Raw genomic sequence first — 25,002 nt, forward strand, 5'->3', positions numbered from 1 at the left:
AGGGGGACTATTTCATGTAGAAAGAGCATAACTTTATTTCATTTATCACGATGAATTATCACAAATATGCTTCAAGTGATTTAAATATACCAGTTCATTCAATTTAATTCAAATATCATTAACCGAACGTTTAAGGATCAAGCCGCGTTTGAATATTCTAAATTAGCCGGATGGTAATAAGGGTTAGAAATAGTTCGTGACGTCAGAAAGTGCGCGAGTTAGCCGGAAATCATTTTGGAATACCTCTGAGCTTTACCTTCGATGTACATTGAGACAGCAAACGGAAGCTTCCGAATTCCTAATATTCTCTACTTTCACCTTTGAAGTTCACGGTTTTGAACTGCCAACAAACTTCTGAACAAGTAGCCAGATGGATCATGAAATTTTGGCACCAGGTAAAAGATCTATAGCATTATAGATCATTTGTTTCCACTTTCACTTAATTTATTGTGCATTCTAGTAAATGAAATTTTAATTTTTATCACTCTTGAATGAATAATCAGATGACAGATCGTTCTTGTTCTTGAATTCAATCTTCAATTTCATTGAATTACAGTTTCGATAACTCTTTAACCTTCTTCTTCTTCTTTATATACAGTAAAAAAACATCATACATCACTGGTTGATGTTAACTTTCTGACCCCCCTGGCCCCAGGTTTCTATGAATGTGTGAAGTTAGTTTTACAGTTGAGTTCACTTTTTCTTATTGTTGTAAATTATCCTTTAGTGGGAGACTTTGATGTTTGACTATTTGCTCCAACTGGCAAGGATCCTATTTGCCTGGTGCCGAGTGGTGGTCATTATTAACATTATAATAATATGTTTGAGTCAATTACACCAAATCGCTATTTGGAGATATGTTCTGCTTGACACTTAGAATCTGTTCCAGTTGAACTTTTGATGTCATAATAAATCACTTTTCCATTGTGGCATCATATATTTTCATTTTGTGACATCAAAATTTTACGGGAACCTTTAACTTTGCCATGTCCAGTAATGGCTGAAAAACAGCAATAAGATTTACAGGCAATTTAAGAATTATATAGCAGTAGACAAATTTTAAATTTCGTGCACATTTATGTTATTATATCACAGTAACAACCAATTGTAGTAATACTAGTATGATGTAGTTTACACCGATTCACCACGAGTTACCCAGCGAAACCTATTCTTAAAAAAGATAACTTGAGATTTGATTATAGACAACATTCAAATTCAGACACTTTCTTGTACGTATCCTGTCATAATGATTATGTTATTATGTATCACAGTAATATAAGAAACAATTGTTCAATGTCAATGATGTCACTTTTGATTATTAACTGGTGCACATCCTCACAGTCGCTTGATGTGAAAAATATACCTTTATTATATTATACCCTATCATAAAAGAATCAGGATGGCCATTAACTGGAACAAGGAATCAAAAGGCAATACATAGCTTTGAAAGCAGGGACAAAATGTGCTTGCTAATACAGGAACATAAGTTTAGGTATACACAGTGTCAAACCCTGCTATAGTCACAGCTGTTGGTGGCAGAATCGAATTAGACATATAAAAACAAAAATTAAACTGGTGATACTCCTGTAATGCCCGTGCAGTACAGTGCATGAAGTTAATTTTAATTTTAAGATTACATTTTTTTTTTGTAATTGGTCATGTACCTGAAATATAAACTAATAATCTATGTAATTGGTCCTGTACCTGAAATATAAAACCAATAATCTATATAAAGTTATTGAAATAGATAAAAGTAAATTATTTTCAGTCTGAAGTTTAGCTATTGCTACACATGTAAATATATATTTTAAAAATTGTTTAACATGTTTAAACTACATTTCCATTTTTTATTTTTAGTGTCTGCTCATGGTGAGCGTTTAAAAGGTCATCCTATACAGATTGTAGAAGCAGGAGAGCACACCTTTAAGCTAAATGAGGAAGCCTTAGAGAGAGTATTGTTAAATCCTGAGATACAGGACAAGAAAGTTGCTGTAGTTTCTGTGGCGGGGGCATTTAGAAAAGGAAAATCATTTCTCCTAGATTTCTTTCTTAGATACCTGAATGCAAAAGTAAGAATTGGTACACAAAGTTCAAATTTAGAACAGTGATAAGTAAAATGTTAATGTTATGGTAGTGTCCCATACCATGCAGTTGATTGGTGGTTTAAGTTAAGTGAAACAATTGTGTATTTAAAATTGTCTGGTTCTTACTCTTTAAATTGGTTACGAAAGTAAAAAATTGTTATGAAGATTGGACAATCATTTAAAACTTATAGCAAATTCAGAGTGTCACTCTGACGAAAAGATATTTTTTTTTGCAACTGATTGTGAAACTAGAGCTGACTGCTTTGCAGGAGAGTAACATAGGTTATGGTCTTCCTACACCTGATTGAAAGACACACCAACACATGTACACTCACAACTATTTCAAAAACTAAATATTGTGAATATTTCATAACCAGACAGGTAGCATACATTGTATCTCATATTTCACTGTTGTGTAATTAAAAATGAGGAAAAAGTAAGACAGGGTCTGCACACTGTGATGTCCTTTCTAAATATTGTTCTGCTGGAATGATTTTTTGGTAATTTTGAGACATGTGCTGAGTTTATAATTCCTCAACTGAGAGAAATAAGGCTTAAAATTATCAATTGACAAATTTATTTCATATCCTGAGAGATATTAATCATACAAAAGGCCAACAACAACAACAATCCACCCTACAAAACACTGGAAGTGGAAAAGTAAAAAAAAAAGCACAAAAATATTTAAAGCTTTAAAAATATTGTTACACAAATACATGTATTTGTCATGAAGGACCAATAACAATGAAAAAAGAAGTGCACCTACCGGTAGTGAGATTGCTATAAGGGAAGGATAGCTGATTCATTGTACGCTTGATAGATAGATTGAATAGATGGCCATTGTCAGAAATCCTTATTTTATATTATATAAAATAAGGATTTTTGACAATGGTTGTCTATATATATATTGTTTAATGATTTAACATAAACATTACTGTGTTTGCAATTTGAATAGCATTACTTCCTTTAACAAGCAAATGGGAACAGTGAAAGTGGTAAGATTCCAAGAAATTTAAAACCTTAGTCAGGAAAATATCCTTTTGTGTTATATTTCTAGTGGTATCTGGCCATGGACTTTTATTATTTTATAGATTAAAAGGCTGAAGGCTTACAATTAAAGTGTAAGCTCTGCATTTATAAGTTATTATTGAAACAACTGGTGAAGGAATTTTATTAGTCAGCCTTTTCCTGCTTTTTACTATCAGGCACCCATGTGGTGTAACATAATGATGAAATCTTGTCCATCCATGCTCCCTTCTTCTGTTTCGGTTAACTTTTGCAATTTCTGTCAATTTTTTAGAAATCTATAATAATAATTATAATAATAATAATAATTCTTTATTTAAAGAGGGTTAAACAGTTAGCTACAACACTTATCTTCTCTGAGGCCCTCTATGATTATATACAAATGATATTTGCACATTAAAGTCCCCTTTATAGTACATTTTCAACACTGTATATCAAAATTTGAGTTTTTATGAAACAGAGTTTCTATGAATCAAAGCCCAAAGATCCAGCAAAATTGTATCAATTGGCTCAGGTTATCATTTTCATTGCAAAATATAAAAGTTAATTTGAATAAAAATTATTTCCTTTATCTTTTTTGTCACGAACACTACATTTAAGAAATTATGGCATTGATATTGTTTTTATACGACCGCAAATTTTTTTATTGGTATGACGTTGGCGTCGTCGACGTCCGAAGACATTTAGTTTTCGCACTATAACTTTAGTATAGGTAAATAGAATTCTATGAAATTTAAACACAAGGTTTATGACCATAAAAGGAAGGTTGGGATTGATTTTGGGAGTTTTGGTCCCAACAGTTTAGGAAAAGGGGCCAAAAAAAGGTCCCAAATAAGCATATTTCTTAGTTTTTGCACAATAACTTTAGTATAAGTAAATAGAAATCTATGAAATTTTAACACAAGGTTGATGACCACAAAAGGAAAGTTGGGATTGATGTTGGTCCCAACAGTTTAGGAATTGGGGGTCAAAAGGGTCAAAAATTGATTTCATAAAAAAAATAATTATTGGGGTTCTTTGATATGCCAAATCTAACCGTGTATTTAGATTCTTAATTTTTGGTCCTGTTTTCAAATTGGTCTACATTAACGGTCCAAAGGGTCTAAAATTAAACTTAGTTTGATTTTAACAAAAATTGAATTCTTGGGGTTCTTTGATATGCTGAATCTAAACATGTACTTAGATTTTTAATTATGGGCCCAGTTTTCAAGTTGGTCCAAATCGGGGTCCCAAATTGATTTTTGTTTGATTTCAACAAAAATTGAATATATGGGGTTCTTCAATATGCTGAATCTAACCATGTATTTAGATTTTTAATATTTGGGCCCGGTTATCAAATTGGTCCACATTGAGGTCTAAAGGGTCTAAAATTGAACATTATTTGATTTCATCAAAAATTGAATTCTTGGGGTTCTATGATATGCTGAATCTAACCATGTATTTAGATTTTGGATATTAGACCATAATAGGTAAATGTCCAATTTAAAATTTTTAAGTTTTAAGTTTAAGTTCTTAGACCACATTCATTCTGTGTCAGAAACCTATGTTATGTCAACTATTTAATCACAATCCAAATTCAGAGCTATATCAAGCTTAAATATTGTGTCCATACTTGCCCCAACTGTACAGGGTTCAACCTCTGCGGTCGTATAAAGCTGTGCCCTGCAGAGCATCTGGTTCTTTGAAATGTTAGACACAGTTTTCAAGTTATTTATCACTGAATTCATCTACAAAAATCTATAGACTGGACCCTGTCTCTATATATTACTATTCAACAAACTTGTATTGTTACATATATATCATATTAAATAATTTCAGGGTGATTCTGATTGGCTTGGAGATGATGAATCACCTTTAGAGGGATTTTCTTGGAGAGGAGGCTCAGAGAGGGAAACAACAGGAATATTATTATGGAGTGAACCCTTTGTATGTAAAACATCTTCTGGAGAAGAGGTAAACATTTAGTTTGATGGATTGTATGATGTCTTACACTTTGAATGTGACAAGCTCATACAGATGGGATGTTAAACTATATTATTTTCAATAACAATGTTTTCAAAATTATTTTAATACAGACATAGGCTGTGTTCACACCAAACGCCATGTACAGTAAACTTGTTTACAATTAGTTTAATGTACTGGACATTGGTTTCACATTAAATTTGTTCACATCTATACACCTTGTTAAATTACCTGTACATAAGATTTGTTCACACTTGTAAACTCTATGTCATTTAAATGTTCATTACGTAGAACCGATTGCAAAATTTTCGGACAACTTAGGAGTAAGGGAACGACCATTTGACTTCAAATCAGGGGGGGGGATTGATGGAATTATTCCGAACCCCAATTGGATACAAAAAAAATAAGGCTACAGATGATACAAAAACATTCTAATCCAAGAGTTTCCCCATACATTAAAGCGTTAAATATTGTAAAAAAATTGATTACCAGCATCGAAAAAAAAAACCGGAAAAAAACGTTTGTGCGGAAAAATTTCTGGCTCAGATAAATTAACAAAATACCCCCCCCCCTTTTTTAAGTTAAGTAGTTGCTTCTTTTAAAAGCAATTTTGATGATTTGCAGTAGTTTAAAAATAGTAAAGATGTCTCGATTAAGCATTAGAAAATGAAGGCTGCAGAAGCGTGCTTACAGGCGAAGAATATATATTTTTATTCTCATAAAGCCAATGCATTACATCGGTACAGAGATTGAAGGAGAAGAAGGAATGATATTATTAGGGAAAACTATATTCCTATCTTTTCTGTTTGTTTCAAATGGTATTTCTTCTCCAAGGAGTATTTGGCAAAGGGAGAGGGTAATATTTTTAACCGGATTTTTGTGACAAAAATGTTGGTTATTGATTTGGGGATGTACGGGGGGCGGCCAGTCGGTCGGGCGGGTGGCAATCAAATGTTGTCCGTGCATTAACTCATGAACCGTTCAACCAAAGCTTTTAAAATTTTAATATGTTGTTACTGACAACTAAATGAAGGTCAAGTTCAATAATGGCGATTTTGACTTATACCGTTCAGGAGTTGTGGTTCTTGAAAGATTGAAAAATGGTGTTTCCAGTCGTGTCCGTGCATTTACACATGAACTGTTCTACCAAAGCTTCCCAAATTTTAATATGTTGTTACTGATGACAAAATGGAGGTCAAGTTCAATAATGACGATTTTGACTTTTACCGTTCAGGAGTTATGGTTCTTGAAAGATTGAAAAATGGTGTTTCCAGTCGTGTCCGTGCATTTACACATGAACTGTTCTACCAAAGCTTCCCAAATTTTAATATGTTGTTACTGATGACAAAATGGAGGCCAAGTTCAATAATGACAATTTTGACTTTTACCGTTCAGGAGTTATGGTTCTTGAAAGATTGAAAAATGGTGTTTCCAGTCGTGTCCATGCATTTTCTCATGAACCATTCAACCAAAGCTTTTGAAATTTTTATATGTTGTTACTGATGACAAAATGGAGGTCAAGTTCAATAATGACGATTTTGACTTTTACTGTTCAGGAGTTATGGTTCTTGAAAGATCGTAAAATGGTGTTTCCATTCACGTTGTTGCATTTTCTCATGAACCATTCAATCTAAGCTTTTCAAATTTTAATATGTTGATACTGATGACAAAATGGAGGTCAAATTTGATATTGACGATTTTCACTTTCACCATTCATCAGTAATGGTTCTTGTGATATTGCCAGGACACAAACAAATGTTAATAAATCCGGTTTGCTGTCGTTGTGACGGCCTCTTGTTTTTAGTTTTAAGGGTAATTTAACGGATCCGAGATACATGTACTATACAAACAATACATTTATCTCACACTTTTTAAGTAATGCATTTATGAGTGAATCGTTGTTTGAATAAAGACCAGTGGCAACATTTCTGTGCAAGTCAAGTCGATTCGGAAAGACCTTAATTTTCAAATGAATTATGTGTTGGACAATGATGCTGCTTTGAGTCTTGATAAGGGCTTGATAAAGCTACGTTAAGTTTAAAAAAGAATATATATATATCAAGTTTAGATAAATATTTCTGTTAAGAACTTTATTAATAATTGTTATAAATATCAATTTTATTCAAAAATTGTTTCTTTCTTAAATATACACGGTGAAACTTATGTTTTAAATGCCTAGTTTTGTGTACACTTAATCTACACAAGGCTTACATCGAGTATCGACTGCATGTAGACAAAACATGATTTACACTACATGTAAACATTGAGTTTTATCAATGGGAACGTAATTTTGTTTAGTTTACGTGTGAGTTACATTTACACAACACCGAGTTTATGTCAATGTGAACACGGCCATACATTATAGTCTACAGCAATAACTGCAGGTTATTTATAAGTGTTGATTTTTTTCAGCGCTGACTTCGTTTTTATCCTTTTACAAATAAATTATCATTCCCCCAACTGACCCAAAACTTTTCATTGCCACCACAACCAGGGTTGATGGTTTAAGGTTGTATAGGACATTTTGAGCTAGTATTGCACATATCATACTGGGAATTCATTGTTAGCTCACCTGGCCTAAAAGGCCATGTGAGCTTTTCTCATCATTTGGCGTCCGTCGTCGTCGACGTCGTCGTCGTTAACAATTTTTCAAACATCTTCTCCTCTGAAACTACTGAATGGATTTGAATGAAACTTAGCATGATTGTTCCTTAGATTATCCTGCACAAAGTGTGTGCTTCGATTTTTGATCCGTCAAAAAACATGGCCGCCGTTACTTAAAATAGAACATAGGGGTCAAATGCAGTTTTTGGCTTATATCTCAAAAAAGAAAGCATTTAGAGCAAATCTGACATGAAGTAAAAATGTTCATTAGGTCAAGATCTATCAGCCCTGAAATTTTCAGATGAATCAAACAAACCATTGTTGGGTTGCTGCCACTTAATTGGTAATTTTAAGGAAATTTTGCAGTTTTTGGTCATTATCTTGAATATTATTATAGATAAATATAAACTGTAAACAGCAAAAATGATCAGCAAAGTAAGATCTACAAATAAGTTCATATGACCAAAATTGTCAATTGACCCCTTAAGGGGTTATTGTCCTTTAATGACAATTTTTCACAATTTGTTCATCACATTTGCTAACTTTAAAAAATCTTCTTCTCTGAAACTACTGAATGGATTTGGATGAAACTTAGCATGATTGTTCCTTAGATTATCCTGCACAAAGTGTGTGCTTCGATTTTTGATCCGTCAAAAAACATGGCCGCTGTTACTTAAAATAGAACATAGGGGTCAAATGCAGTTTTTGGCTTATATCTCAAAAACGAAAGCATTTAGAGCAAATCTGACTTGGGTAAAAATGTTCATTAGGTCAAGATCTATCAGCCCTGAAATTTTCAGATGAATCAAACAAACCATTGTTGGGTTGCTGCCACTTAATTGGTAATTTTAAGGAAATTTTGCAGTTTTTGGTCATTATCTTGAATATTATTATAGATAAAGATAAACTGTAAACAGCAAAAATGATCAGCAAAGTAAGATCTACAAATAAGTTAATATGACCAAAATTGTCAATTGACCCCTTAAGGGGTTATTGTCCTTTAATGACAATTTTTCACAATTTGTTCATCATATTTGCTAACTTTAAAAAATCTTCTCCTCTAAAACTACTTAACCAAATTCAACCAAACTTCAACTGAATGATCAGTAGGGTGTATAAAATAAAGTTTGTGCTTTATTTTTATTTCGTCAAAAAACATGGCCGTCATGGCTAAAAATAGAACACAGGGTAAAATGCAGTTTTTGGCTTATATCTCAAAAACTCCAGCATTTAGAGCAAATAAGACAAGAAGTTACAGTATTTATTAGGTCAAGGTCTACCTGTCCTGAAATTTTCAGCCGAATTGGGTAACTGGTTTTTCAGGTATAATGCCCCTGAATTGATGATTTTAAAGAAATTTTGCAGTTTTTGGTTATTATCTTGAATATTAATATAGATACAGATAAACTGTTAATAGCAAAAATGTTAAGCAAAGTAAGATCTACAAATAAGTCAATTTGACCAAAATTGTCAATTGACCCCTTAAGGAGTTATTGCCCTTTAAAGACTTTTTTCACAATTTGTTCATCATGTTGACTTACTTTAAAAAATCTTCTCCTTTAAAACTGCTGTATCAATTTCAGCCAAACTTAGGCTGAATGAGTTTCAGAGTATCTAGTATAAATTTTATAATTCATTTCCTTGTATGTCAGAAACATAGCTCCTATGGCTAAAATAGAACATAGGAGAAAATGATTTTTTTTTTGCTTTTGAAGAAAATAGGACGATTCAAAGAACATTTTAATAAATTGAAAAGCCAAAATAATCATTGATGAGAGATTTAACCAAAAAAATTAAGGTGAGCGATTCAGGCTCTTGAGAGCCTCTTGTTATTTGTGGGAAACCAATTTCTGTGATTCCATGGGTATATTTTAACAATGAAATGTAAGGCCACGGTTTTTTAATTTGTTGGTTTACGGATTTTCCCCATGAAAAAGTCGGGTCGGTCGGTCGGGAAAAAAAAGAAAAAAAAATATCTTTCAAGACAGAAAAAAAAAAATGCAAAATAAATATACATTTCACCATTCTAACAAAATGTTTTTTATGCTATTTTGTCATCATTTCAAATTTTAGTTCGATGAAATATTCTTGCTCAGCTGTCATAAATTTCGCATGACATTGTCTAATGATTTGCCGTAAAAAAGGGGGTGTTCACAGACAAAGACGAAATTAAATCGTCTTTTCACAAACAAGAAAAACAAATTCGCGTAGCTCTTAATCAATTCCAGAAAACTTGGTGAGTAATGATCTTCAAAAACGAAAACTGATAAAGAAAAAAATGTAAAAAACGTCGTACGAAAATAAGTTTCAACACACGTGTCAAAAACGTAATAGACTCGTCCACGGAAAAAACGAGAATATCGGGTTTATAATCTAGTGTCATGCATTCCCGTTTTTAATCCAAATGGACGATATTTTTTTTTTATTATCCATGAAACAAGAAAATTCTAAATGACTTGTTGATATTCAGAACTTTTACTTCCAAGGTGCTTTCCACCTGTCCACATTTGGACAAGTCTATTTCTATGAGATTATGCATCTTACAGACTGATGACAAATAAGGGAAACGAACTTATTGTGTAATGGGTTTTAAACACAGATTTCGTTCCGCAAAATTATTTGCGTAAACGACATTTCAAGGTCAGTTATAATTGATTTGTCTATTTTCAGAAACGTAAACTGGAAGTTTTATTTTTTCACAACAGAGAGTGTTATCAATTTTGTTAGTGATTCATGCATTTCATTTCATAAAAAAAGAATCATTTAATTATTTTTCAGGGATAATGTATTTGTTTGGGTCGGCGGGAATAAAAAAGCATGAAAAGTCAATTTTATTTTTATTCTAGGAATCGGCAAAATCGGGTCGGCGGATCCGTAAACCAACAAATTAAAAAATCCTGGCCTAAAAGAGTAGTACAAATTTGATAAAGGCTTGTATACAGACTTGGGTAAACCACAAGTATCCACATAAATTGAATATTTCCATAATCCAAAGTAATTGGAAAAATACAAAGGAAATGATGAAAACAAACTAATAGATTTGTTATAATAAACCCGTTATTCATGGATTTTTTGAAAATTTGAAAAGTTAGTTATAAAAGTGTGTTGTTTAGCAAATTGTATATATTAAGATATAATTACAAAAATCGCTTATTTAAACATTTTATAGTTAAAAAAACTTCAAACTGTGATTGAAACCCTTAAACTAATCATCATGCATTTTTATTTAGATTGTTGTATTACTCATGGACACCCAAGGAGCGTTTGACAGTGAGTCTACAGTTAGAGATTGTGCCACCGTGTTTGCCCTTAGTACCATGATTAGTTCTGTACAGGTTTGTTTTCGAACTTTTCAAGGTTTATACTACTTTTAATCACTAATCTGTTCAAATTATTTGTTTCCCTTTACAATGGATTTTTTTTCACACAATATATGTGTTCAGTTTATTTGTACACAAAGTGATCTACATTTTTGGTTTACTTGAGATAGACTACTGTAAGAATGAAGTCCATTTATTTACATACACAGTATAGAAATGAACTTGGTGTATTGATGTATCTTGTGGATTCCTTTCAATAGTTATTGCACTGTGACCTACATTTTATCCTCCATTGACTTTCTTCAGTTTTAATCTGAGCATATATTAGTTTCTTGGTGACTTACATGAATGTAATGTTATTATACCCCACACAACGAAGTTGCGGAGGGTATAATGTTTTTGACCCGTCCGTCCGTCCGTCAGTCCGTCCGTCAGTCCTGTTTCTTGTCATCCCAACTCCTCTCAAACCACACAACAGAATTTCACGAAACCTTTTCAGATAATAAGGACATACTATGTAGTTGTGCATATTGACGGGAAATTGCGATTCAATTTTTTTTTCTAGGAGTTACGCCCCTTTGAACTTATTTACTTTAATGTACTACTGCAACAGTTTGTCGTCGCAACTCCTCTCAAACCACACAACAGAATTTCACGAAACCTTTTCAGATAATAAGGACATACTATGTAGTTGTGCATATCGACGGGAAATTGCGATTCAATTTTTTTTCTAGGAGTTACGCCCCTTTGAACTTATTTACTTTAATGTACTACTGCAACAGTTTGTCATCCCAACTCCTCTCAAACCACACAACAGAATTTCACAAAATCTTTTTATATGAAAAGGACATATTATGTAGTTGTGTATATCGACAGGAAATTATGATTCAATTTTATTTCTAGGAGTTACGCCCCTTTGAACTTATTTGCTTCAATGTACTACTTCAACAGTTTGTCATCCCAACTCCTCTGAAACTACGTAACAGAATTTCATGAAACCTTTTCAGATAATAAGGACATACTATGTAGATGTGCATATCGACAGGAAATCACGATTCAATTTTTTTTCTAGGAGTTACACCTCTTTGAACTTATTTGCTTTAAGGTACTACTTCAACAGTTTGTCATCTCAACTCCTCTGAAACCACACAACAGAATTTCATGAAACTTTGTAGATAATAAGGACATACTATGTAGATGTGTATATCAACAGGAAATTACGATTCAAATTTTTTCTAGGAGTTATGCCCCTTTGAACTTATATGCTTTAAGGTACTACTTCAACAGTTTGTCATCTCAACTCCTCTGAAACCACACAACAGAATTTCATGAAACTTTGTAGATAATAAGGACATACTATGTAGATGTGTATATCAACAGGAAATTACGATTCAAATTTTTTCTAGGAGTTATGCCCCTTTGAACTTATTTGCTTTAAGGTACTACTTCAACAGTTTGTCATCTCAACTCCTCTGAAACCACACAACAGAATTTCATGAAACTTTATAGATAATAAGGACATACTATGTAGATGTGTATATCAACAGGAAATTACGATTCAAATTTTTTCTAGGAGTTATGCCCCTTTGAACTTATTTGCTTCAATGTACTTCTGCAACAGTTTGTCATCTCAACTCCTCTGAAAACACACAACAGAATTTCATGAAATTTTGTAGATAATAAGGACATACTATGTAGATGTGTATATTGACAGGAAATTATTATTCAGTATTTTTTCTTATACAATTTTTTTTTCTTATACTTATTTAATTTCTCCAATGACAACAGTCTTCACGCCGAGTGGCAGCCCAGGCAGCCCAGGCTGGTAAAATTGCTCTCGGGCCTGTAAAAATCAGACCTACAGGCCAACAGAATCTAACTAAAAATTTTCAAAAATTGAGCTGCGGGCCTGTAGATTTAGCAGTTCAGCGTGAAGACTGTGACAATGTGGGGACGTGGGGTATGTGAGCGTGCTCACTAAGGTTCTTTAATATTTCAATTATTTTAGGTTTACAATATAACACAGAATATACAGGAAGATGATTTGCAACATTTACAGGTAAACTTATAAAATCAATTTCTTTCATTAGTATGAATAAAATGAAATGTGAAATATATGCCAATGAGACAGTAACCCAACAAGACAATTAGACCCAAAGAGACATCCATAGGTGAACTTGGTGTCTTCAGTAATGGACAAGTGTTAATACTACATGTCACAATATGAATTGTCCAGGTTTTTGGACAAGGTATGAATTAATAAACTGAGAATAGGTTCTGCAATCAACACTTAATGGTTTAGATATACTGGGAATTGAGGAGGATGATTGTTAAAAGATGATTTTTGATAAAACTTTAAAATATTAATATGAGCTGTATATTGGATGAGAAAAACAATCTATTTCTAATAGTTCTATGATGTATGAAACTTCTTATGCTGTGTAAGGAAAGTGATGATGAATACCGGTTATAAGGTATTTTATTTGTGTTCTATTTATTCAAAAGTCTTGTAAAAGTTATAAACTGGTTATAAAAATTACAATTTTTGTTGTTTTATTAGATTAAAGGACCTTTGCATTTTCATATATATCTAAACTTTGATGCTTTAAGAATTTGTCAAGATCTATTGATTGTTTCATAAATATTTCACTGTCACAGACACTGGAAATGTGTAGGACAGTTCAAATATTTTTATTTTTTAAAAATATGTGTTTGGCAAGGAGTTTGATCTTATTGGTGGAGATATAAAAGTGAAATAATCTTTTTTGATAATAGTGATACATTTTAAGGTTTGTTATCCATCATTAAGGTAAGGCAAACTAATTTGTTTAGTGGTTTCCTGCTTTACAACATAACACAATGCAGATGTAGCTATGAATACTTCTTGCACTTGGAATTATTGTCAACCTCTTAAATCTTCTTCACAATTATTGATTCGGTGTTAAAATTTAGGCCAAATATCATTCATCAGACTAAGCAAGTTCAATTTCTGTAGATGTTCTCTTCTATTTTTATAGTGGATTTGATAACCATACCCCATTTCCTCATTAGTCCTCGATCGATGAAGTTGTAGGGGACTTAAGGTTTGCGCTCTGTCTATCCATCCTTCAGTCTGGCAATTCAGTTTGATGCATTTTTTTTCTTCATGCTTGAAGGAATTGATTTGATAATTGGTATATTGTTTTATCATGACAAGTAACAGATCAATTTCAAATTTTGTTCTGGTCTGATGACTTTCTGCAGAGTTATGATTTTGATTAAGATAATCAGTTTTCAACACTTTTTTCTTCATGCTTGAAGATATTGAGCATGACAAGTTATAGATCAAGTTAGCATTTTGTTCCATTACAATTCATTTGCAGACGAGAGGGGACTATATCATTTTGTTCCAGTACAATTCATTTGTAGCCGAGAGGGGACTATATGTATTGCAATGCAATACCTTCAAAATGCTTGTTTTTCAGTAAGTAAATGTGTTTTTCTGACACACCGTTTATCAGAAGCTTGATAATGACAAGTTGTAATGTGTCATTATTTTTTAGATACTTTAAAAAAAAATTAATATGTCCAATGAACTTTTAAAATTTGGATCAAATATTTATCCATCATTCCTGTAACTTAACAGAATGGCTTCATATTTGATCAGCAGCATAACAGGGATGCGTTGTAACATGTGTATCATGAGTGTGCTTTTCCAATCTGTCAGGTACCTACTTTCTGTTTTTGATTCTTTGAAACAAGAGTGGGGCTAAAGTAAGCACTACAACACATTTATTCTTAATATGTTTGACATGAATTATCTAAATATTAACTATTTGCTGTTCTTGAAAAAAATAATCATCATCTCTAACATTTATGCTTGGCTTTCTCATTTTCAGTCATGCATTGAGGCAAAAGTTTTAGCTTTTAATATGGTTCTTTTGAATTGTTGCAACTTTTTCTTAGAAACATTATTTAATATATCGATCTTATTTGTATTGACAGCTGTTTACAGAGTATGGAAGACTTGCTCTAGAAGCTAATGACAATATATCAAAACCATTCCAGGTATGTACTAAATATTTTACATAATAACCCCTCTTTAAGAAATATCTAAGCTTAAGGATGTTCCTCATCAACATCTTATCTCAGGGCTGTTGTCCTTCGGTGAGATTGTAGCAGATAAACTCATTCTTATTTGAAAAACGATCTATAATTCTGTAATGGCGGTGGTTTGTTATGTCTTATCCCATATCTAGATATTATCTCTTGTTATACTGAAAGGAGAGTGATATCAGTAAGTGATACCTAAAAAGTATTACTTTTGCTGGCATATCTTGAAATATGTTACAATATTGCAACATTTCCAGTTTCTATTAGTTAGGTCAATGATGACTTAAATATCTCAACTAACATTTTCTACCTCTTGACAACACAGATTTGTCAAAGTATTCTTTTAGTTAAATTTAATTCCATTCTGAAGCATACTAAAAGCTTGAAACTGTCTTATGTAAGTAGAAGTCGACTTTCCTGACATATATTTTCAAAGCTGTAAGCTTAGATGTACTTATATTTGTAGTGAAGATTTCAAAATTGAAATTTATAAAACCAGAAATTTCTTTTAAACACAAAGACAATTTACTGTAAGAGAAATAGGTTTTTGTGCTCTGGGTAAACATATTTTTGTTCAAAATGACAAATGGATCAGACACTATTAAATAATATGTTTCACTTCTCTGAGAATTTGATATCGCTTGATATCAACTCTTGTTTTTTTTATTAAAATGATAATAATAAAAATACTCGCACTTTTATTTTTAAATTGAGATTAAATAACTGTATGTTTTTTCCGCAACATAAAACACTTGTTCTTAAAGTTAATGTAAAGATGCTGTGCTAGTGCAATGTTTAAGACTATATAGTTTATTGTATGTTATTTTTTTTGTGTATTATCAGTGTTTAGAATTTTTGGTGAGGGACTGGAGTTTTCCCTATGAGGCAGATTATGGGGCTGCTGGAGGAAGAAAAATACTGGAAAGAAGATTGCAAGTGAGTTATTGATTTATTTCTAAAACCAATTTTACATGATTTAGATCTTGTTTACTGGTAGTCAGTTAAAAATGATGAGCAATAAAAGACTTCAAAGTACTTGTCAGTGAAGTCTTTCAATGCAACTTCTATCATTTTCCAAAGGTTAAGTTTCATTTTCTTGTTCAAAATCACAGAAAGGTTGAAAAAAGATGTATAAAGCAAAAGAAGTTGAATTATCTTTTTTTTCTTCAGATTTCAGATAAGCAACATAACGAGTTACAACAATTGAGGTCGCACATAAAATCCTGTTTTGAAAATATTGGTTGTTTCTTAATGCCACATCCTGGTCTTAAAGTTGCCACAAATCCTAAATTTGATGGAAGGCTGAAAGGTAAGACAATAGAACAGATTGATGTCAAATAGTGAAAATGACAATTCTTTTCATATGAGTGATTACGTAGTGGATGTTCTTATTCATGTTTGATTAAATGAGATATTTTATGAAACTGCAAATTAATTAATGAATAAAATGTTGCTTATGATTTGAGGCTGTGTTATGGTCAAGTTGGTACTTGCATGTGCTCAATATTTATTGGTCCAAAACTATTAAAAATGAAAAAAAATTAAGTATTTTTTCAAGAAATGCATAGAAAATCCTTTCTTTGTAATCACTCTTTCATTTCTTATTGTGACCTCATTGCTATAAAACTACTTTTTTCTAATTTAGCAGTTCTTCAACTTCAAAACAGATGTAAATGTAAACCTTATAATTACCAACTTATTTCACCCAGTCCTTTAGGGATCATTGGAATGCATACCACAGTTTTCATTGATTTATGTTATATACTGTAAACCAAATTATTTTCGTGGATACTATATTTGGCGTTCAGTCCTTTAATGCTAATTTCACGGCAATTTAATTTGCGATTTTCAAATTTACTTGATATAATTCAATAAGGAAAGAACTAACTTTTACAAGTTTGCAACATTTAAATTTGGGTTATTTTTCTACTTGCAAATGTCCCGAAAATAAATTGCTCGCAAAAATTAGTTGGTTTACAGTATTTTATAATGAAGCCTTCTATCTAATTGAATATAGTTTTTCTTAAATGTTTCCCTTTCATTATAGATATTGAACCAGATTTTAAAGACAAACTTCAGATATTAGTGCCATTGCTCTTGGATGAAGATAACTTGAAAATAAAAGAAATGAATGGACAAAAGATTACCTGTAGAGAACTTGTAGAATATTTCAAGGTAATCTTCAATTCTTGAGGACCTCAGTGGTTGAATGGTTTAAATAGTTTATCTATAGCAATCACAAGTCTGTGACACCACTGAGGTTATGAGTTCAAACTCTGCATGTAAAAAGGTGTGTTCCGCTTTGTTGACTAGGATTGTTAGTTTTCCTGCTGAAGGTTGGTGGTTTTCTCCGTTCACTCAAGCTTTCTTAACCAGTTCAAAGTGGATGTCATGATGTAGCCAATAGTGCTAAACACCATCAATCAATAAATTATTGATTCTAAATGGCTAAATTGTTTGTTGTAGTTGGCCTTAAGTCTTTAAAGTACAAAAAAAACATGATTATATGAATGTAAAATTAAGAACTTGAGAGGAATAGAGGTCTTAAAAGCAGGTTTTTATCTCTAATATTGGCCACTTCTTTATTATTCTATTCTTTAATATTTTTTCAGGCTTATATCAAAATTTACCAAGGAGAAGAATTACCAGAGCCCAAATCTATGTTGCTGGTAAGTATACAAAGATTGGAAACAATATGGTAATGTAAAGGATGGATTCATATTCTATTTCGGAATGCTTTACAAAGTTAATCATAAATATTAATGATGGCAAGGAGTACTTGAGTACTTGAGTACACTTTTAGTACTCAGATACTTGCTTGCCTTTTAGAATCATATATATTTCCCCTGACTTAACCCTTTCAATGCTACACAAAAAAATAGAAAAATGGCTGCTGCTGCTGCATTTTTTTTTGTGTTCATTCTTTAGAACAGTATATTTCTTTTCAGACTGCTGTATCTTTTTTGTTATAAGAGATACAGAGAAAGTTATTGCATGAAAAATGCTCAGAAGAGCATGAACTGTAATGTTAGGCAATTATTTCAGTGAAAATTTTATCAGGTTACCTGCATTTTCAGGTAATTAACAGGTAAAAGGTGTAATTTATTACATTTGTGTTGAATTTTGAATAAAAACTACTTTTCGACTTCATTTATTTTGTTGTTTTATCTGCTATATAAGAAAGAAGACACCAGTTGCTCGATTCTGTAGCATATTGCACTGTAAACAATGAATTATGTAATCGTGGCACAAATAAGTGGCTCCTTCCTCAAATTTTTCAGTCAACCTCCGCTCTCCCCCCTTTTTCTACGTCTCATAATGATCAATCAAATCATATTTCCCACACGAATTAAATGTAATAATGTAATAAACACATTGAGGTAAAAAGAAACCTTTTAACTAATCCTGGTTGTCAGTTTCGCTATAGAAATGCTGAAATATTTCCATATTTACAGTTTCGTTTCCGATTTCCGCCATTTGCATTTGTCAAAATATTTGTTTTTGTTTTCCTTCTCATTTCCTTCTACTGCATGATTTTATTTTAAAAATTGCCGGGATTTCAAGCGCAATTGAGACCTTGTATATCCTCAATTCATACGAGGAAAAATTAGAGAGGACCGGAATGAAAACCAAATGGTTTAAGAGTCCTGATGAAAAATCCATTGTCATCGCGGCATATGCCGCCAATAGCAGTGGCAAACGGTGTACATAATCGTGGCATATGCCATGTATAGCGTTGAAAGGGTTAAGTTCTCTTTTGAATATCCTTTGAAATTCTAATGAAAATAATATCTATTCACATGTATATTCATGAAGATATGTAGCGATGTCAATATATTATACATTGTAATTAAGTTTTGGAAGGTAATTACCAAAATACAACATCCCAACAAAAATCAAAACTTTTCACTGGATGTTAAAGATTTAAACGAGTACTCAACACCTGTGTTCATATTGCATAACATGTCCTGAATATTGTTTATTGTTGATTGCTTGTTGGATGTTCAAATAAACATTTATATATCTTCCAAATATCTGTGTAAACTATTCATATGCATTATTTATTACTTAGGCAACAGCAGAGGCCAATAATCTAGCAGCTGTTTCAAGTTCAAAGAGTCGGTATACCAAAGAAATGGAAAAGGTAGGAAGGAGAATGACTAAATACTAAAGGAAAAATATGCTACCTTAGTAGACCACTTTATAAAATGTAAAAATGTATAAACCAAATCACAGAGTGGGTGGTACTCTGCAATGATCTTTACTGCCTGTCTTTGGTCATGTTTTCCTTAGGATCTATATAAGGATCAATTTGATATTTCGCTTTGAACTTCTAAGATGGTCAGTTGTACTGTTGGAAGAGATTTTGAGATCTGCCAGGAAATCATTTCCTGTATGTTGTATCAATGTGCTTAGGTTGAGTTTGATTTTTATGCCCCACCTACGATAGTAGAGGGGCATTATGTTTTCTGGTCTGTGCGTCCGTTCGTCCGTCCGTTCGTTTGTCCGTCTGTCCGTCTGTCCCGCTTCAAGGTTAAAGTTTTTGGTCAAGGTAGTTTTTGATGAAGTTTAAGTCCAATCGACTTCAAACTTAGTACAGATGTCCCCTATGATATGATATTTCTAATTTTAATGCCAAATTAGAGTTTTTACCCCAATTTCACGGTCCACTGAACATGGAAAATGATAGTGCGAGTGGGGCATTCGTGTACTGAGGACACATTCTTGTTTCTATAAAGATAAGAATTTATCAGTCATTTTTGGTCAATTCTATATCTTCATTCATATTTTACATGAAAAATATTTTCTATACAAAAGAATAACATAAACTTAATGAAGGGATATTTTAAAATCTTATTCCTATAACTGATTTAACCAGCTTAAGATTTAGACATACATGTTTTATTTTTTGCACTGTCCAGATAATGCAACTCATTAATTTCTGTAAAATGTGATTTTTTTCTGATTATGGCCTACATTGTTTCAGATATGTGGTGGTGACAAACCTTACTTACATGCAGAGCAGCTAGAACGAGAACATATAAGATGCCTTACTATTGCCATGGATTTGTTTGACGACACCAGGAAAATGGGTGGCAAGGAATTTAGTTCAATATATAAAGAACAATTACAGAAAGACATTGAAGAGGCCAATGATAACTTTAAAAGTCATAATGAAGGAAAAAATATTTTCAGTTCTGCACGGACACCAGCTGTGTTGTTCTCTGTGATGGCAATTGCATATTTTCTGTCAGGATTTTTTGGAATTATAGGAATAGAATCATTTGCCAGCCTGATGAACTGGGCCCTTGGAATTTTCTTGATTCTGTTGATAACATGGATATATTGTAGATACAGCGGAGATCATGCATCGATAGGACAACATATTGACCAAGTTGCCAATGTTATTTGGGACAAGGTAGATTGTTTTGTTACTACTGTACATTTTTGTTGTAAAATTCTCTAAACATGTAACATAACACTAAGGTTAATAACTTAGGCAAAAGAACTGTCACCCTGATTTTGAGACCAAAAAATGTTTAAAATCTATCAAATCAAAATATATATTATTAACAAGTGAGTTTGAAGATATTGAAGTTTTTTCTTTATGTTTCTTAAAGACTTTTTTGTGTTTCTTAAAGACTTCTTTATGTTGTTTATGACCCTATTTACAATAAACGACTTATAGGGGTCACAACTACACCATTGATATTTGATATGCTGTTGTACAAGTACCCTTGCATTTAAGCTATGAGAGAATGAGTATGAGGCTCTGCTTATTCTTCATTGACTTTAATTTTTAAATTGTATAGCTGTTAAGTTTTCTTAGAAACTAAATAAGTAATTTTATTTGACTATTGGTAGTTGGTGTTGCATTATTCTACTCCATGAGATAGAACCTTTTTGTGTAATGTAAATCCATCATGCATTAACCTCATTTAGATGAAATAGATATAAGATATGGTAAAAGTGCCAAAGAGACAATTCTCAATTCAAGTCATAATTTGTAAAAGTAAACCATTATAGGTCAAAGTACAGTCTTCAAAACACTGAGCCTTGACTCACACCAATAAAAACAAGCTATAAAGGGCCCCAAAAAGGACAAGTGTAAAACCATTCAAACAGGAAAACTAACAGTCTAATCGATTTAAAAAAATGAAGAACGAGAAACACTTATGAACCACATAAACAAACGACAACTACTGAACATCAGGGGCCTGACTTAGGACAGGTGCAAACAAATTCAGCAGGTTTAAATGTTAATTAGGTACCAACCTTCATCCTTACCTAAAACAATTGTGTAACATCACAAAATAAAGCATATTTTATGCTATGACTAAAATGTTTGGGAAAAAAATCTTAATACAGTTGAAAATACATATATATGATCTCATAATTTTTTTTATTTCAGGCGTTAATGCAAATTTATACCCAAGCAGTACAGCAAGGTATTAAACAGACAGCGAAACAAGCAGTACGACAGAATTCAAGACCTAAAAGTGACTGAAAATTTTTATAAACTTGTTTTATACAATACTTTATACAAATGTAATAGAGATGGTGAATGGTTTTATAACGATACCCGTTGATTAAATTTATAGTACTAATTTTGTCAGAATACTCTCAGGTGTATAATTTTATCTGTTTGATTCAATTTTCACAAAGTATCATTCTATTCAGCTACCATTATCAGAATTTGTATATGATGGCGAAATCTTTTGAAATGTTGAATGATAAGTTTTGTCAAGTAGTGAGGATATTTTCCAATCTTGGAAGTTATTTTTCAAAGAAAAACTAAACTAAGGAAATAAATCTACAACTTTGTAATAAAAAGTTATTGGGATTGCTTAAAGAACAAAAAAGTTATAATATGTACATATTATGGGTTGAATTTAAAAAGCATTCTGACGCTTCTTCTTTTTTCCTATTATAACCTCACCTAGCTTAATTATTTGTTATATATGTTTAACACAGCCTATTTTTAGGGTTGTAATATGTGATTATTTCAAATTTTATTTTTGTAAATCTACTATTCATTGTCATTTTTGTTTTCTTGAAAAACAGACTTTTGTGTAATTAAATTGTAAATATTGATTATTGTAATTTATTTAGGATGAAAAAAATCACTAATTAAAAAATAGTTCTTATGTTCATTTTCATATCATTCTGCTTTTCTATGAAAATGGAAAGAACAAAATGATGAATGAAAACTTGTTCTGAATTATTGGATAACAGTTACTTTATATTGGTTAGTACTTATTCAACAAGACTAGTATCACTAAGTTAGAATGAAATTGAAAATTCATTATTTTGGTGGCCAAAAAATAAATATGTTGTTTTCCCTTTAACCACCTTGCAAAAGAGTTAGATGTAGAACAATTTAAGTTTTCCAAAATGTATCCCTTTGAACTGAGACACCCTGCTTTTGTAAATATGAAATGTGAAAACATATTGAAGTTTGATGGGTTTTACACATTGTTAATATAAGATAATAACTGGAAGTTCAGGCATAATATATTAGAAAGTTTTGAGAACCAAAAATCACAGAGCAGGTATTTGCATTTGGTTTTATGTGAAGACATTCACACATTTCTCGTTATAACAATTAATTTAGCTTCAACTATAATGTTATGTTTTCTTTTTATTATAACAGATATTTAATTGATGGGGTCTCCAGCAATCATATAAAGTGCTTATAAACTCTTACCTTAGAGCTTCATGACTTGGTGCTATAATTTGTGTGAATAACCATATATAATTCAGCATTTGTAGATTAATTGTAAGATAATCATTTTTAAACATATAGCATCTTTTTCTCCAACTATGTGCAAAGGTCATCTGTATTTGTCGACAAAATGATTGTATTATTCATCTGTCAGTGTCCATCTGACCTGGACTTTTTTTTTCTCTGTAACTGATCAATGTTAAGTTTCTGTAGTACCTTTAGTAAAACCAAAGGATCAATTTCACAAAAAATCTTGGAAAAATACTCGTCATGACTGTTTCAGTATAACTTGCAATCAATTTTTGTTATATTTTTTTGTGAAACTGTTTTTACTATGTAAAATTCAGACATTATCAGTAAAGCAGGCAAAGATTTTTGTGTGTACTTTCTGGATTAAATAAAAAACACAACATGAAATTATGTTATAGAATTTATGTTTGTATCCTAGCAGTTGCTTTTCTATGGGCATTACAATTGAAAAAGAGAAACATGTATTTAGAAGAAAAATAACGATTGGGGCTAACTGATTTTTTGGAACGAGAATATTTTAAATATTTTTGCCAACTTGGGACAGAGTGGTTTTTTTTATCAAGTTGCATGGATGGAAAACATATGTAAGAAACCTACCCCTTTTAATTGGATACTTAAAGGGCAGATAATAATCATGCCATCTTTACCATCAGTACCCAAGTGGTTTTACTGTGAAAACACCAGTGATATGTTGTGTAAATACATTTGGTGGAAATAAAATCTCACATTACTTTATTTTCTCAGGTAGATATAACAACCACGACTGTTTATTTGCTCACTGTATATATTATATATGAGGTGCATATTATTGTAAATAAGGAGTTTGGATCTTTAAAAACTAATGTGTTTTCTCTAAACAGTGTTCAATGACTGGAAAGTTATGTTTATGGAACAAATCAATGTTATCAGTAAATTTGAATAGAAACATCATATTCATATTTCTGTCCTACAATTCGTGTTCAAAAATTGAGATTTTGAAGACATTTTTTTAGTTTAGAGAAAAAAGTATTTGTTTTAAACTTAAAAGCTACCCTACATGTATTTTCACCTGAAAGTATTTACTATCGGTTGAACATAAAATTTGATGTAATATATTTTAATCATAAAACTCATTTAATGGGATCATCCATAGTTTTTATACGACCGCAAAATTTGAAAAAATTTTCGTCGTATATTGCTATCACGTTGGCGTCGTCGTCGGCGTCGTCGTCGTCGTCCGAATACTTTTAGTTTTCGCACTCTAACTTTAGTAAAAGTGAATGGAAATCTATGAAATTTTAACACAAGGTTTATGACCACAAAAGGAAGGTTGGTATTGATTTTGGGAGTTTTGGTCCCAACATTTTAGGAATTAGGGGCCAAAAAGGGCCCAAATAAGCATTTTCTTGGTTTTCGCACTATAACTTTAGTTTAAGTTAATAGAAATCTATGAAATTTTGACACAAGGTTTATGACCACAAAAGAACGGTTGGGATTGATTTTGGGAGTTTTGGTTTCAACAGTTTAGGAATTAGGGGCCAAAAAAGGGCCCAAATAAGCATTATTCTTGGTTTTCGCACAATAACTTTAGTTTAAGTAAATAGAAATCAATGAAATTTAAACACAATGTTAATGACTACAAAAGGAAGGTTGGTATTGATTTTGGGAGTTTAGGTCCCAACAGTTTAGGAATTAGGGGCCAAAAAGGGACCCAAATAAGCATTTTTCTTGGTTTTCGCACCATAACGTTAGTATAAGTAAATAGAAATCTATGAAATTTAAACACAAGGTTTATGACCATAAAAGGAAGGTTGGTATTGATTTTGGGAGTTTTGGTCCAGACAGAATAAGGGGCCCAAAGGGTCCAAAATTAAACTTTGTTTGATTTCATCCAAATTGAATAATTGGGGTTCTTTGATATGCCGAATCTAACTGTCATGACTGTGTATGTAGATTCTTAACTTTTGGTCCCGTTTTCAAATTGGTCTACATTAAGGTTCAAAGGGTCCAAAATTAAACTTAATTTGATTTTGACAAAAAATGAATCAGTTAGGTTCTTTGATATGCTGAATCTAAAAATGTACTTAGATTTTTGATTATTGGCCCAGTTTTCAAGTTGGTCCAAATCGGGGTCCAAAATTAAACTTTGTTTGATTTCATCAAAAATTGAATAAATGGG

At 31.8% G+C, this 25,002-nt stretch overlaps 1 protein-coding gene across 1 annotated transcript; it reads left to right on the forward strand.

The window, feature by feature from the left end:
• Positions 1-204: 204 nt before the first annotated feature.
• On the forward strand, positions 205-23,296 carry LOC139516923 (atlastin-like). Its single transcript, XM_071307389.1, has 13 exons — positions 205-395; positions 1,858-2,069; positions 4,929-5,063; positions 10,907-11,011; positions 13,005-13,055; positions 14,981-15,043; positions 15,932-16,024; positions 16,259-16,397; positions 17,136-17,263; positions 17,701-17,757; positions 19,161-19,232; positions 20,076-20,507; positions 21,501-23,296. The coding sequence occupies exons 1-13, from the start codon at positions 371-373 to the stop codon at positions 21,594-21,596; spliced, it is 1,608 nt and encodes a 535-aa protein (XP_071163490.1). The 5' UTR covers positions 205-370; the 3' UTR covers positions 21,597-23,296.
• Positions 23,297-25,002: the final 1,706 nt, after the last annotated feature.

The sequence above is a fragment of the Mytilus edulis genome, chromosome 3 (assembly GCF_963676685.1).
Source record: "Mytilus edulis chromosome 3, xbMytEdul2.2, whole genome shotgun sequence".
NCBI lineage: Eukaryota > Metazoa > Mollusca > Bivalvia > Mytilida > Mytilidae > Mytilus > Mytilus edulis.

Excerpts from the sequence above, each read along its gene's own strand:
- LOC139516923 (XM_071307389.1), top strand. The coding sequence starts at position 371 with ATGGATCATGAAATTTTGGCACCAG. Across the intron at positions 16,025-16,258 it reads TACTGGAAAGAAGATTGCAA|ATTTCAGATAAGCAACATAA; the intron begins GTGAGTTATTGA and ends TTTTTTCTTCAG. Across the intron at positions 16,398-17,135 it reads ATTTGATGGAAGGCTGAAAG|ATATTGAACCAGATTTTAAA; the intron begins GTAAGACAATAG and ends CTTTCATTATAG.